Here is a 16220-nt window from a genome sequence, read left to right as displayed (position 1 = left end):
TTTGGGACCCTAAAAACTCTGGCAATGCCAGTGAAGTTTCATTGTCTGCTTCAGAATAACAGTCTCTGAAACTGTCGTTCTGCCACATGCTGTAAAGAACTCCCAAAACTCAAATGTCACAGGAAATTTAAAGGTTGAGTCTGACTATAAGAAGGCCAAAATTTCATAAGTTTCATAAGTGAGCAATAATAGAATAAAACACATAGATGGCAGAAATAAAGTGGTGTGTCTGGGGAATTTCATGTTGAGTACTTGGATTTAACAATGCCTGAGGTCCTGCTTATGTCGCTTGTGTACCTTTTCCTCAGCTGGTAATTTGGTGTTGGACATCTTTTCTAATTTAATGTTCTTGCATATTTAGTCCATCTCTCAACAGTGCTAAAGATAAGTTATTTACCTGTGTAGCGTATCTCTACCAATGCCATTGAATGTATTCACTGGCACAGAAATATGTTTGTTTTATTAAGTAAATGAAGTATTTGCTATAAAAAATGTGTTATTTCAGGCCACCATTTACCTTTGTGTTCATTTGCTGTGTGTGTATAGAATCTCGATTATTTTTTTCTTTAGATTTAGATTACATCATATTTAAATGAATTTTAAAAAACACAAACAGCATTGTATGGAAACAGGAGTCTAGGTTTTGGCTAATCTCATTCCCTTGGTGGAAAATGCTTTTGCCACTTTATTTTGATGTACAATCATCTAAAAAGGGTCCCCTGCTGATTTGATTCCTAATCATTATTGTTTTACACAAAAGAAGGGAAATATGTCTTCAACTGAGTTGTCTGACGTCACTCCATTTGTGTAGATTTCCCAAGCTGAGCTGTCATTATAAGAATACTACATTATAGACTGTTTGCCCATTTCACAAGCATCTAATCTATGATTTCGAAACTGCTTTAAGAGACCTAAATATCTTTGTTTTTAATAAAATGCTTAAAGTTTAACTAAAGCTCTGGAATAATCTTTCTTTCTCTTAGGAAGGACGATTTAAGGACTGAACGAGGCAAGCATGCATCCGAACACCTACGATTTAAATTTTGACTGTCAATTTAGCCCATTAACCTTGTCCTGATCTCTGATGTTTGCCTGTGTGAGAGGGATAGTGGGACAGCCCTGTCCATGGAGCATTTTAAAGATGACAAAAGGTTCTTTGAATTAGTGAGGTTTTTCTGGAGGGATAAGAGTCTGCAGCCCAATGCAACGGGTTCCCGTGTCTGTTACAGATTGCTCAAATTTGCGTGGGCAATTACACAGGGGGATCGCATCCATGCAGGGCCTCCAGCCACTGACGCCATACAATTACACAACGGCTTCGGTGCTTAAACTTTAAAATTCTTACACCATTGTGCCTGTTCTATTAGAACTGCAGCAAATGATCCAAAGCCAATTCAAATGACTGGAGAGGAGGTGCTCAGGGGGAGAGGGAAGAGGTGCAGTGTGGCCCCTACTGGCCAGCTTAAGCAATCACCAATCCCCCCGTGCTGAGGCGACCACAGGCTTCTTTGTGCTTTGCAGTCCATGCTTTTCAAGTGAGGCCAACAGTTAAAATTACCTAATTCACAGAAGGGCTGTGAGGATTAATGAGGGAAGTTAGGCGAAGCAGGACCTGGTCCTTGTACAGAAAGTCCTGCATAAACACAGGGGCTTAGAGTAGCTCTTTGTTTGGATGGTTGATTGATTTCTTTAAATGTCAATATCCACAGTTGTGCCTTCTCTGGTAATTCCATTTATAAACCATGTTATTGTGCTCTTCCTAACAAGTTAATTTAGGTAATAACACCACAAGCCCCCAAATATAAGCTACTTGATTTTTTTTTTAAAAAGGTATATCCAAGAAGGAAATCTAATTAAAATATTAATAAAGCTGGAACTGCCAGTGAAAGGAGAATTCATAATGAGGTTAAATGTCTTACCATAAATGTTCCCAAATGATTTGGGAACAGTTACATTACCAATCAGTTACATTACCAATTGGACACTAATTTATTCTTTCTGCCTTCTTTATGGTGGAAGATTGGGGGGTGGGAAGGAAGAAGCAAGGGGACTGAACCACCAAACTGGCCATCCTGAAGAAAGTGGCCTAGAATGAAAGGGAAGAGAAATAACAACTGGAAAATGGTTTTGCAGAAGGTCTTTCTTTATCAAGGAAATTGTCTGACCTCAGCTGTGTTGTTGAGATGTTCATAAATTACCAATGTTTACCAACAGGAAGTGATTACATTTAGAGGATAAATAAGAAAACATAACTTCCAACTAGTTTTAAAACAGAATGTCAAATAGATTATACATACAAATAGAATATGGAATTTGCTCATCTCACATTTTGACAGGCAGAAACATAAGCATGTTAAGAACTTTTAGTTCCTATACATTTTGCCGGAATGGAATTCTTCTACATGGTAAACTTGCCTCCCTTTATGCAGCAAAATCCACCCTGAGCCCAACACTGCTTTCCTAAAGTCTAATTCCTTTCAATAAGGCACTAAATCTTTTTACTGCAACCACAAAATTCTCTTATTGCTAGAAATGATACAATACACTAACTTTTTTGACACATGCTCCAGCTTTCCAAGATTCTGTTGGAAACAAAATGATCCTTTATGACATTTTATAATCTTCCACCCCATTTACTGCTTTCCAGAATTTCTATCATTAATTAAAGGGCCTTCTTTCACCATCCCCCTCCCAAAAAACCCCTAATCTATTCCCCAACTGCCTGTCATAGACTAAATAAAAGTCAGTCTATCACAGCAGCAGGGATGGTCATGCCAATTTCACAGCGTGATTTGTGCACTCATTTCATTTTGAAAATGACCCTGCCCTCCATCTGTCTAAGCCGAATGTCCTGCTTTTTCCAAGCCAGGCCTCAGGAGCAGCAGCACATGAAATAAGGAGGAAGGCACAGAATGTCTCCCTCCTGCCCGCTTCAGCAGCCATGCTCACAGACAGGTACCAGCACAAAGAGGGGAACCTCAACTGATGCCTGTAGGGGTTGGAGAAATTTGGGGGAGAGCAGAGATTCCTTCTATTTTGCTTACATTCCCAAGAAGCCATTTGAAGGTGAATGCTTTCATGGTGCGAATACAACTCTGAAAATCAGACTGATAGACTAAACATATAAAAGGCACTTTCCCATTTCCAGGTTCTGTCATGTTTCCTTGATTTACAATAGCACCTCACCCAAAGTATCAGGTCTAAAATACTGAGCCTGAGTTTCCAAGAGACAAGTGTAGTCAGGCAGCCATAAAGGTGAAGATCCTCCCGCAGCCACCTACCCACTCCCCAATTACTGAGCAGCACTAGCAAGCGTCCCTCAACCCACATACCTCCCTGAGTTGAAGGCCCTAAAAGAGTGCACCCAGAGATCAGGTTGAAAGAAGCCTTGGAATAGAGTTATGGTGGACCCCATCAGCTGCTTTCTCTGGGGATCTTAGGTGGGCCAGAATGCCACTCAACCCGTCTGAAATGGGTACAGTTTGTCCCTTTCTCAGTATTCATGAAGTGGAAGGTTCCTTGTCTGGTCCCACCCAGCAGGACAGACCTCTGTCAATTTCTCAGCAGGGAAGACTGAATGAGTATATAAAGTCAGTTGCTTTATGATACAAGCAATCACATGCCTACAGAAGTCCCCTGCCAGCTATACTGGGTGACTAGGAACTATACCACCCCCACTAGTTATTTCCTAACACCTGCTCACAGCTGCAAATCAGATCTGGAAGTTCAGATTTCTACTGCCCACACCAAGTTGGTTCGTTGTTTTAATGGAGGAAAAAAAGACACTAATGTTCCAGAATACAATGTGGCAGCAAACACTGGGCCTTTACAAACTCATCTTAGGAAATAAATGGAATAGGTTACAAGCAGTCACTATTTCCTACTGAAACTATCTGCTGGATATCACGGCACTGCTGCTAACTTCCTAGCTGTGTGGTCTTGAGCAAATTATTTAAAACTTTCTAGTGCACAGATTCTATATCTGTAATATACAGATCACACGGTGGTCATTAAGATTAGAAATAATCTTAATGTGTAAATTGTCGTAGGGCCATACAATATGGTTGGTGTTGGCTCTGGAATTTATACATATAAAAGATGTTATGGGCAGCAAAAGGACTTGCATTGAAGCCTTTAAGTATATAGCAAATACATGATTTTATTCGTACGCCGTTTATCTTAGATACTAGATAGTCCAAGGCAGATCATGGACGACCAATGGAGATGCAGGGAGATCAAGGAAGACTGGTTTCTTATTTGTAGTGAAAGTTGGAGGGCCAAGCCAATAGATATGGCCAAGTTTAAAAGCCAACATCTGTTCAGTAGTAACTGTTTGGGGTGAGGGGGGAACACCTGTATCTAAAATTAAACGTCTCCCAATACCAGATAATATTCACAAAACCATTTCCCGTCGTTAATTTGTGGAAACGACAAAAATAAGAACTATTATTACCCTCTGCATTTATGTCTTAGAAAGTGTGCCCTCAAGGCAGCTTAAAAAGAGAAGCTACTCTAATTCCAGGAGAATGCCAAAGAGATATTCCACCTTTTCCTTCCCATTAAAATAGAAAAACCGTGAAACGACGCCATTAGTATGTACTGCAAAGTGTGTAAGGCTAAAATCGCAAGGGATTTCAGGCCGCAAATCTTTCTTCCCCGCGAAGAGACAGGTAACACAGCAGGCAGCCAGCAACTCTAAATCAACCTCAACACTAAAGAAAGACAAGTGAAACCTCATCTCCCCGCAACCAAGGGTCCGTCCCGCAGAGACTACACCTCCCAGAAGGCAGCGCGGCCACGTCTCGACGTCGTCGACATCGGACCGGTGCATGCCGGGAAGTAGAGTTTCCGTTTCTGAACCGCCACGAAGCCTTTCATCTCTCTTGCTGGACTCACGACCTTCGCAGCCCAGAGTCTTCGAGGGCCAATACGGTACTTTAATGATTCACCTCAGTGATTCCTTTATATTCCTTACGGAGTTTTTCTGTTGCAAAACAATATCCGGAGAAGCAGCCTTCCGTTTCCGGTTGCCATGTTGCCGTGGTAACTGGGACGCACAACCGCGGAGAAGGTTATGGCGGGGCTGAGCGGTGCGCCCATCCCCGACGGGGAGTTCACCGCGGTCGTGTACCGGCTCATCCGGGATGCCCGCTACGCCGAGGCCGTGCAGCTGCTGGGCGGAGAGCTCCAGCGGAGCCCGAGGAGCCGCGCCGGCCTGTCGCTGCTGGGCTACTGCTACTACCGCCTGCAGGAGTTCGAGCTGGCCGCCGAGTGCTATGAGCAGCTGGGCCAGCTGCACCCGGAGCTGGAGCAGTACCGCCTGTACCAGGCCCAGGCCCTGTACAAGGCCTGCCTTTACCCAGAGGCCACCCGCGTCGCCTTCCTCCTCCTGGACAACCCCGCCTACCACAACCGGGTCCTCCGTCTCCAAGCCGCGATCAAGTACAGCGAGGGCGATCTGCCCGGGGCCAGGAGCCTGGTGGAGCAGCTACTGAGCGGGGAAGGAGGAGAAGACAGCGGGGGCGAGAACGAGCTCGATGGCCAGGTCAACCTGGGCTGTTTGCTCTACAAGGAGGGACATTATGAAGCCGCATGTTCCAAGTTCTCTGCTGCCTTACAGGCTTCGGGCTACCGGCCTGACCTTTCCTACAACCTGGCTTTGGCCTATTACAGCAGCCGGCAGTACGCATCCGCACTGAAGCATATCGCCGACATTATTGAGCACGGCATCCGCCAGCACCCAGAGCTGGGTGTGGGCATGACCACTGAGGGCATTGATGTTCGAAGTGTTGGCAACACCTTAGTCCTTCACCAGACCACTCTGGTGGAAGCCTTCAACCTCAAGGCCGCCATAGAATACCAACTGAGAAACTATGAGGTGGCCCAGGAAACCCTCACGGATATGCCTCCGAGGGCAGAGGAAGAGTTAGACCCTGTGACCCTGCACAACCAGGCGTTAATGAATATGGATGCCAAGCCTACAGAAGGGTTTGAGAAGCTACAGTTTTTGCTCCAACAGAATCCCTTTCCCCCAGAGACCTTTGGCAACCTGTTGCTGCTCTACTGTAAATATGAGTATTTTGACCTGGCAGCAGATGTCCTGGCAGAGAATGCCCACTTGACTTACAAGTTCCTCACACCCTATCTCTATGACTTCTTGGATGCCATGATCACTTGCCAGACAGTTCCTGAAGAGGCTTTCATTAAGCTTGATGCGCTAGCAGGGATGCTGACTGAACAGCTCCGGAGACTCACCAAACAAGTACAGGAAGCAAGACACAACAGAGATGATGAAGCTGTCAAAAAGGCAGTGAATGAATATGATGACACCCTTGAGAAGTATATTCCCGTGCTGATGGCCCAGGCCAAAATCTACTGGAACCTTGAAAATTATCCAATGGTGGAAAAGATCTTCCGCAAATCTGTGGAATTCTGTAATGACCATGATGTGTGGAAGCTGAATGTGGCTCATGTTCTGTTCATGCAGGAAAACAAATACAAAGAAGCCATAGGTTTTTATGAGCCCATAGTCAAGAAGCATTATGACAACATCCTGAACGTCAGTGCTATTGTGCTGGCTAACCTGTGTGTTTCATATATTATGACAAGTCAAAATGAAGAAGCCGAGGAGTTGATGAGGAAGATAGAAAAGGAGGAAGAGCACCTCTCCTATGAGGACCCAGATAAGAAAATCTACCATCTCTGCATTGTGAATTTGGTGATAGGGACGCTTTATTGTGCCAAAGGAAATTATGACTTTGGTATTTCTCGGGTTATCAAAAGCTTGGAACCTTATAATAAAAAACTGGGAACTGATACCTGGTATTATGCCAAAAGATGCTTCCTGTCATTACTAGAAAACATGTCAAAACACATGATTGTGCTTCGTGACAGTGTTATTCAAGAATGTGTCCAGTTTCTAGAACACTGTGAACTTTATGGCAGGAACATACCTGCTGTTATTGAACAACCCCTGGAAGAAGAAAGAATGCATATTGGAAAGAATACAGTCACTTATGAATCCAGACAGTTAAAAGCTTTGATTTATGAGATTATAGGTTGGAATATGTAGTAATGTCTAATAATGGCTTTTATCAAAATGGCCCTGTTAACTATACGTATTTGCAACTCTTTTATCTGTGTTTGTCCTTTGGCATCTTCACATTTGTTTTATGTTGAAATTTGTACACTTTTGAAATTGTAATTAAAATAATTTAGATGTATCTTTTGAGAAACCTCACAAAAGAATTATAATAAAAAGAACTTGAACCCTAGAAGGATTTATGAAAAATTCAAAAATGAATGGGGAAGTGTGTCTAATAGTATTTGTAATGCCTATGTTCTCTCTCCTTTGTATCTTTTGTGTTTTGCTATATCCTGAAAAAATCCTGCATGAGAAGATTATATCATCCAGAGACCAGGCACTATCAAGTCCAGAACTCAGTTAATGTATAGAACATCTGGACATTAATAATAGGGTTTCACATTATACTTCAACAATTTACCCTTAAGTAACAGTAACTGGTAATGCATATATTTTGCATAGATTTTAGTCTGTGTTGGCAGAATTTTCCAATACAATTGTAATGCTTTATCTAACAAAAATTCCTTATGTTCTAAATTTTTTTTTTAATCTGTATGATTCAGTAGGAAATCTTGTGCCATAGTAAAACTATGGTGCTATGGTGTGGAGACAATAAACAATTGACAAATTTCCATGGTTTTCTTTTGTCCATTTGTGAATAATTTGAATATATAATCTTACTCTTTTCATAATTGATCTGTAACAGTGATTAATAACAAGTACCCTCAGAACTCAGTTCTTAATTCTTGCTTCTACTTAAGACACATTAATACTGGACTTTGTTTTTATGTTGTAGCCTTTTGGAAAAGGAAAAATATTCTATGCTATTCCAATGACCCTATCAAACTCTCCTACTCATACCATAGAATGGTATCAATGGATTCTGAAAACTTATCTGTTAGATTCATAATGCCAGTTTCATAGTCAAAACTCAATAGTGTTTGGGGGTTCTCACTGTGAACCCTTCTAATTCTGCATAGACATTTAATTTTCTATAAGCTACAGGAGCTTTACTGTTTGTTTCCCCAACCCCTTACACCTTTGCTCTTCATAAAAGTAACTGTCATGCTCACTTGATCTGGTTTAGAAAAAGTCAAAAGCATTAGGTTGAATCATATGAAATTGCTGATTTTGAAAGTTTTCAGCCTATAAAAATAGCAATTCCCATTGATCAACCTAATAGCTCTTGATGAACAGTAGGAATTCCTGCTATAATAATTTTCTTTTTCTTTCACAGAGGAAACAGCTACATAGGCACCCAGATAAAGCATGCTGAGAATAATTCTTCTGTAGCATGACATCTTTGGGTTCTGAAATTCTGTTGTAATCTGTGTGAGAATTTGGCTCATAGTGACTTCTACTGCATGGGCTGGAATTTATGTCATCTTCTGGTCTGTTATCTGAGCTGGTACCATTTATCTAGTTGATGGTGATGGTCTCATATTTGGAAGGAAACTCTGAAGGGATTATTAAATGAATTAATATGCTGTACATTGGAGGAAATTTTCCAATTGCTTAAGAAGTATAGAAAACATATAGTGTCCTCACTCAAGTAAAGGACTCCTTTCCAAACCTAGTGGTTCCTTCTATTACAAATTAACTTCTGGAGCATGTAAAGAAAAAAATATTTTACAGTTTTGTTTTTCCTGTTGGCATGTTAAATGGGATGCACACTCAACATACCTGCTGTTACTGAACAACCCCTGGAAGAAGAAAGAATGCATATTGGAAAGAATACAGTCACATTTGAATCCAGACAGTTAAAAGCTTTGATTCATGAGATTATAGGTTGGAATATGTAGTAATGTAGTAATGTCTGATAATGGCTTTTATCTAAATAGCTTCGTTACTCCCATTTCACACATTTTAAAAATCTATATTTATCCTTGACAGCTTTACAGTTGTTACATTTGAACTTTTACACTTAAAATTATAATAACAAATATTATTTGATGAACTTTTCCATTTTTTTAAGAAGAGTAGGGAGCATGCAGTATGAGCTAAATCACTTTTGCATTCTCTCTGCCAGTAACAGTCACCAGGTCTTGCCCCCAAGCAACAATTGCTAGAGTGACATCTTTGTATAAGCAAGTAACCGTAAATAGCAGTTTCTATTCTACTTTAGGCTGTAGAAAAGGGTATGGCATGAGCCAAATAACTGCTAAAGTGGGTATGTTTGCATTCCTCTGGTGACCAATATGTAATGGTCCATGGCTGGACCATTTCTCAATCAGCAAATAAATATAGGTTCATTGTGCCATCTCAGGATAGACCGTGCTGTCCAATAAGACCAATTCTCACTTTAATTTTTGCCTCCACTCTATTTTTTCATCCTTCAACTTTCTGGGTCTCAGCAAAGTTGAGTTTGGACCCTGGCCTAAGCTCTTTTAGAAGTAGAAGTATTAAATGAATGAGAATTGGTTTATTTCAGGTATGAAATTTGGTCCATAACTTCATTTTCTTCCATAATTTGGTTGCTTGGTTGGTCTTAGATTTTTTTTTTTTTTTTTTTTCGGTATGCGGGCCTCACACTGTTGTGGCCTCTCCCGTTGCAGAGCACAGGCTCCGGACGCGCAGGCTCAGCGGCCATGGCTCACGGGCCCAGACGCTCCGCGGCATGTGGGATCTTCCCAGACCGGGGCACGAACCCGTGTCCCCTGCATTGGCAGGCGGATTCTCAACCACTGCGCCACCAGGGAAGCCCGGTCTTAGGTTTTATAATCAAAATTTCCCTTCATATTCCAATTTTTGTTTTCCAGAATAGTGCCTCCTTGTGAATACTAACAAATATCAAGTGTGGACACTTTGTGATGTGTTCAGTATAGGTGAAAATAAGCACCAAACTGATAATGAAAAGACTAAGGTATGAGTTCCAGACTTTCCAAAATCAAGTTTTAGGACTTAAGAAATTCATTTACCCCTAGAGATCCCAATCATTCCAACTACTAGATGCTCTTCACAGTTACTTCTGGCTATAACATCTAATTCTGTATAAGTCATATAGAAGAAAGTTGCCTTCTTTTATGACCTGAATATATAAACAAGTCACTCAGGAACACAATATATATTTGTATTATAAATGAATGTTTTCTGGTATTTTGATTTATGACAGTAAACGTTAACCCCTCAGGTAGATATCTGTTGTTATTGTTGGATGCTATAACATTTTGACTACTACTAAGAAATTTGCATTTTTGTCTTTTTTTTCACTTGGAGATTTGCTTACAGCTCTAGCTATGAATGTACTGTAAGGCAGTCCTCATTCTCTGCTATGGCTGTGCATAAATCAAGAATTTTGTAAATATTTATAAATTAATTCTCTTAACTTCCCTCTTTTAGTTTATCTACTAATGTCTATTTGTTGGAGATGGGGAGATGTGATTTTAATTCTTCCCCAAGATGATATACCAAAAATGATACATAAATGATATATACTCCAGGAGTTTTATTAACAGGCTATTATAATATGCATTTTTAAAATCAATTATTCTTGAAATAATTAGAGTCTCTCCTACCCCTGAAGGCCTCCAGCTGCCTGTCTGCCAGAAATCTGGAAAGACAGGAACATTGAGGTGAAGATGAAACGGAGCTTTAGCTATGTGATTTACTTCACAACCCACCTTGGATCCCCTTCATGTCCAAATCTCAGTAGTTAATCAAAGGTCTGCTGCCATTAACAGAACAGCAGTAATGGATAACAGATGCCAGAGCTACTTCAGTAACTAACTCATTCAATCAAGTCTTCAGTCCTCACACCCTTGTTTTATTTAATACAAGGAGGTCATGCAGACTTTCCAAAAGGACAAAGCCACAATGAGCAGGAAGACAATTTCCAGTTTATAAAGCTTTTTTTGGAGCTGTTTCTTTTCTTTCTTTTTTTTTGCCTTCTAAAGGTCTATTTAGGAGGTAGTAGTGTTTACTGCTACAGAATGTATCACAAGATAAGAAATGAAAAATCTCTCTCCCTTACCACACCCCGCCTTTCCTTTTTCTTTTTATCTTTTATTTTCTCCCTTTTGTCAATTACAGGGACACTTTTCTGATAGCTGGCGGTTGAAACCACAAGCAGGTATAAAATATGCATACCAACGTTTAGCGATAAGTGTCAGATAAACTAGCACTATGATTATCAAGGTGACTTTAGAAACCATTTAACCATGCACATTTGCAAACTGAAATCACATTTATCAATAAAAAGTGACTCTCAAATTAGTAAAGCCAGAAGAAACACTGGATCTGTATATTTTGCAGAACACAGTGAGCTTTATTTGTATCCTTGCAGTAATTCCTATACTTTCTTTTAAACTCTCTTTGACCTCAATAGACTGAAAAAGATGTACAATATTTTTATTATTTAAAATGTTCCATGACACTGGGAATTAATTATACTCTGAACTCTAGCGTATACTTGCTTTTCTGAATCCATAATCATATTTATATTGAACATTTTTTATATCATGTATAATGTGGTCTTGTTTTAATATTATCTTGGTAGGAGGCTGTGTGTGGGCAGTTTGAGGAGATTATTTTATACCCGAATCCCCCTATTAATTGAGGTTCTTTTGGCTGTTTAATTAAATCACCTCCCTTGGATTTGGGCCAAGATTGATCCATCATATACTGAAATCTTGTCTACAACAAAATATGTATATAATAGAAAAGGAATTGCCCTCATAGGGAAAAAATATTAGAAAATAGAGTTCTACATATATTTCTATAATGAAAAATAAGCATTTGTTAAAGTAGGACCAGCCAATAACTTGATTGTGAATATTATTAGGTGAACATGTACACTGAGTCCAAGTCCTTGTCCAAAAGTGAAATTTGCACATATTTGTGAAATTAAGCACATCATTGTCAATGACTGGATATCTCAGTTCAAAAGAGCAAATGGCTAAAATTGCACTGTGCTAATAGGACCCAAGTAAGCTATGTGAGCAAGCATTTATTGCTATTATTATTTTGTTTCCAGTTATTTTATTACAAGACGCAAATGCATAAGATAAAAGACACATGACTAAAGGTTTCACCAGAACTCATGGCAAATGCTCTAAAAAGTATGTCCACAGAGCATCCACAGACTCTTGAAAAGCTTGTCAAGATTCACCAGGAAATTACTGGCTGGTTATTATTTTTCTCTGCTGCATATGGTGAGAGGCTATTCTGGGAAGACTCAACCTCTTGGTCCCAGTTATTCCAAGTTTGCCAAAGCCATCTCCTAAAATTTATGCACTTCATATATGGAAAGGAGAATATATACTTTGGAGACTAGAAGACATTTAGTTCATCTTTAAGTCAGGAAATACAGTGTATATATCTCAAGAGATGGTCACACCCTAACACTGTAAAGCAAAAGCTTCAGGAATCAAATCATAACAGAAACACATTGTTTTTCACAGAACTAAAACAAAAAATTTTTAATTTATATGGAAACACAAAAGACCCCGAATAGCCAAAGCAATCCTGAGAAAGAAAAACAGAGCTCGGGGAATCAGACTCCCTGACTTCAGGCTATACTACAAAGCTACAGTAATCAAAACAGTACAGTACTGACACAAAAACAGAAATATAGATCAATGGAACAGGATAAAAAGCCCAGAAATAAACCCATACACCTATGGTCAATTAATCTATGACAAAGGAGGCAAGACTATACAATGGAGAAAAGACAGTCTCTTCAATAAGTGGTGCTGGGAAAACTGGACAGCTACATATAAAAGAATGAAACTAGAACATTCTCTAACACCATACATAAAAATAAACTCAAAATGGATCATAGACCTAAATGTAAGGCTGGACACTATAAAACTCTTAGAGTGAAACATAGGCATAACACTCTTTTACATAAATTGCAGCAATATCTTTTTTGATCCACCTCTTACAGTAACAAAAATAACAAAAATAAACAAATGGGACCTAATTAAACTTAAAAGCTTCTGCACAGCAAAGGAAACCATAAACAAAATGAAAAGACAACCTACAGAATGGGAGAAAATATTTGCAAACAAAGTGACCAGCAACGGATTAACCTCTGAACAGCTCATGCAGTTCTATGTCATAAAAGAAACAACCCAATCCAAAAATGGGCAGGAAATCTAAATAGACATTTCTCCAAAAGAGATATACAGATGGCCAAAAAGCACGTGAAAAGATGCTCAACCTCACTAATTATCAGGGCAATGCAAATCAAAACTACCATGAGGTATCAACTCACACTGATCAGAATGGCCATCATCAAAAAGTCTACAAACAATAAATGCTGGAGAGGGTGTGGAGAAAAGGGAACACTCCTACACTGTTGGTGGGAATGTAAATTTGTACAACCACTATGGAGGACAGTATGGAGGTTCCTTAAAAAACTAAAAATAGAACTACCATATGATCCAGTACTCCCACTCCTAGGCATATATCCAGAGAAAACCATAATTTAAAAAGATACATACACCCCAGTGTTCACTGCAGCATTATTTCCAATAGCCAAGTCATGGAAACAACCTAAATGTCCATCAACAGAGGAATGGATAAAGACGATGTGGTACATATATACAATGGAATATTACTCAGCCATAAAAAGAATGAAATAATGCCATTTGCAGCAACATGGATGGACCTAGAGATTATCATACAAAGTGAAGTCAGACAGAGAAAGACAAATATCATACGATATCACTCATATGTGGAATCTAATTTTAAAATGATACCAATGAACTTATTCACAAAACAGAAACAGACCTACAGATATCGAAAACAAACTTATGGTTACCAAAGGGGAAACGTGGCGGTGGTGGTGGGGGCGGTGGTTTATAAATCAGGAGCTTGGGATGAACATACACACACTACTATATATAAGATAGATAAGCAACAAGAACCAGCTGTATAGCACAGGGAACTCTACTCAATATTCTGTGACAATCTATACAGGAAAAGAATCTAAACAAGAATGAATATATGTTTATGTATAACTGAATCACTTTGCTGTAAACCTGACACTAACGCAACATTGTAAATCACTATACTCCAATTAAAAAAAAAAGAAATACATTGCTAAAAAGAATTATGTTACAAGGAAATACCTGATACCCACATATGCCAAGGAATGCCATTATTTTGTGCGTTTATGAGAAAAAGTAGTTAGTAGAGCATTTTTGTTTCCAGGTCTTTTGTTTTTGTACCGATTCATTACGTATAAACTGTTTCAACAGAATGCCAAAGAATGGTCATGAGCTATACATGATCTGACCAAGACGTTGAGAGTAGTTATTAGCCCCTTTCAGAAACTAGGGAGACTTTCTGACAATGTATATGAGATTTATAATGAAATGATTGGCAAAACTGTAAAATTATTCAGGAAATAATAGTGTGGAATATAAAATGGAAAACCATAAATGCATTCTTCTGCAGTATTTGTAAATATGACTTAAATAGATTCTTTAAGTTACAAGTTGGGTATTATGATAAACATTTGGAATGCATCTGCAACAATGAGCCCGGGGCTTGGACTAGCTCACCTCTTGAATCAGAAACCTGAGGCTCACAGACATTAATACGACTTGCCCCAGAGCAAATAGCGGCCAAGCCAGGATCAGAATCCAGGGCTTCTGGCTCACTCCTGTGCTCTTTCCACTCAACCTCATTTACTCCTTAGATTTTTTTTTTTCCAAATTATTCTGACCCTATAAAATGCTAAGCATTTCGTTTTCCAGAGCCATGACTTTTACTACTTTCATTGCTGCTGATTATTTAATATCATAACCATTCTTATAAATGGTTTTGATTGGCTTTGGATGCATCTAATTTGTTCTCCTAAAATGGACCACATTCATCAGGTCTCCCTATAAATATGAATTCCTCCAAACTTGACTCCAATCCCATGTGTGGATTTCTATATGAACATTTTAAAATTTACATTGCAAATACAATAAAATTTAATGGTTATGGTGGTTTATAATCCAATATCCATTCCCTACCCCTATTCTACCCCCATCTCCAGAAGTTTGGTCTAAATTTATGGTTCTCAAATGCTTAGCTATACATTAGAATCACCTGGAGAGCTTTTAAAACTCTCAGTGCCCCAGGCTGCATCCCAGGATCTCTGAGAATGAGACCCAGGTATCGGCATTTTTCTCAACTTTCAAAATGAAGCCAAGGTTGAGAACCACTGGTCTAAGGCCATTGTTGCAACCCCCCTTTTCGTGATTGATTTAGAAATAACCATGTGAACCAATCTTTTTCAAGGCATGGGAAGTCTCTTGAAGGGTTGCTGAGAAAGTTTTCTTCATCTCCTAAAAAAAAAAAAGGATGTAAGAAGGACTCTTTCTCTGTGTATTGTTGATCTGAATCTGCTGCTGCTATCTTACGACCATGACAGAAACCAGTCTAAGGGTGGAAGTGACTTTGAAGATATCAAAGAAAAAGAAAGAACTTGAGTCTTTGATGACATCTTTGAGTCATTGTAATAGTTATCCTAGAGCCTGACCTACTTCTGGGTCTCCTTCAAAATGGAAAAAAAAAAAAATTATCTTATTGTTAAAACTTATTTGAGCCAGATTTCTTTGTTACTTGTGTCTAAAAGCACCCAGACCACACTCATCATATTTAGGTCATACATTTTGAGTGTTGTCCAGGAGGTGATGAATTTTTATGCAAATCCCTGTTAGTCACCCAGTCTTCCTTGAGATCCAGTGCCACTCCTTAGGTACCAGTGAACAGGACAAAGTTAGTTGACCTTTGTAAAGACATTGCCTGAAGCCTTGACTTCATTAGTATTAACTGCTCATCCAGCCTTTTGAAATTGCAGTGGCTACTCGTGAAAGTGGGTGTGCCTTCGTATTCTCGGGTGAACGTTCACTTATGTACAAGTAAATGAGAATTGTTTTGCACCACCCAAATGAACTGCCTGAAGTCTAAGGCTTGCTCACTGCTTTCTGGCAAAATCATAAGATAAACACGAATGTGTATAGTGACTCATCCAGAAAACATATTCCTCAATTTCAGAACTTCCTCCACATTCATGTAAGACTGTTTCAGTAAAAGCACAAAAATAATAGAAGAATAAAGATGAAAATGGAAACAACAGCAGTATTTATTCATGAACAGTAAACCTGAGTGTTAAAGTGAGGCAACCTCATCTTTCCTC

General features: G+C 39.2%; 1 protein-coding gene and 1 long non-coding RNA gene across 2 annotated transcripts in view; one reads left to right on the top strand and one right to left on the bottom strand.

Moving 5' to 3' along the window:
- Nucleotides 1-16220, bottom strand: part of LOC136793606 (uncharacterized) — a 106177-nt gene that overhangs the window by 44823 nt on the left and 45134 nt on the right. The window lies entirely within an intron of this gene.
- Nucleotides 4633-7713, top strand: LOC131750268 (intraflagellar transport protein 70A). The gene has a single exon (XM_059052758.2). The coding sequence runs from the start codon at nucleotides 5075-5077 to the stop codon at nucleotides 7070-7072; it is 1998 nt and encodes a 665-aa protein (XP_058908741.1). The 5' UTR covers nucleotides 4633-5074; the 3' UTR covers nucleotides 7073-7713.

This window comes from Kogia breviceps, chromosome 2 (genome assembly GCF_026419965.1).
Source record: "Kogia breviceps isolate mKogBre1 chromosome 2, mKogBre1 haplotype 1, whole genome shotgun sequence".
NCBI lineage: Eukaryota > Metazoa > Chordata > Mammalia > Artiodactyla > Physeteridae > Kogia > Kogia breviceps.
Note: the sequence above shows the minus strand (reverse complement) of the source record. Positions and strands in the feature narration are given on the sequence as shown.

Bases quoted from the DNA above. Each gene is read 5' to 3' on its own strand.
- LOC131750268 (XM_059052758.2), top strand. From the start codon at position 5,075: ATGGCGGGGCTGAGCGGTGCGCCCATCCCCGACGGGGAGTTCACCGCG.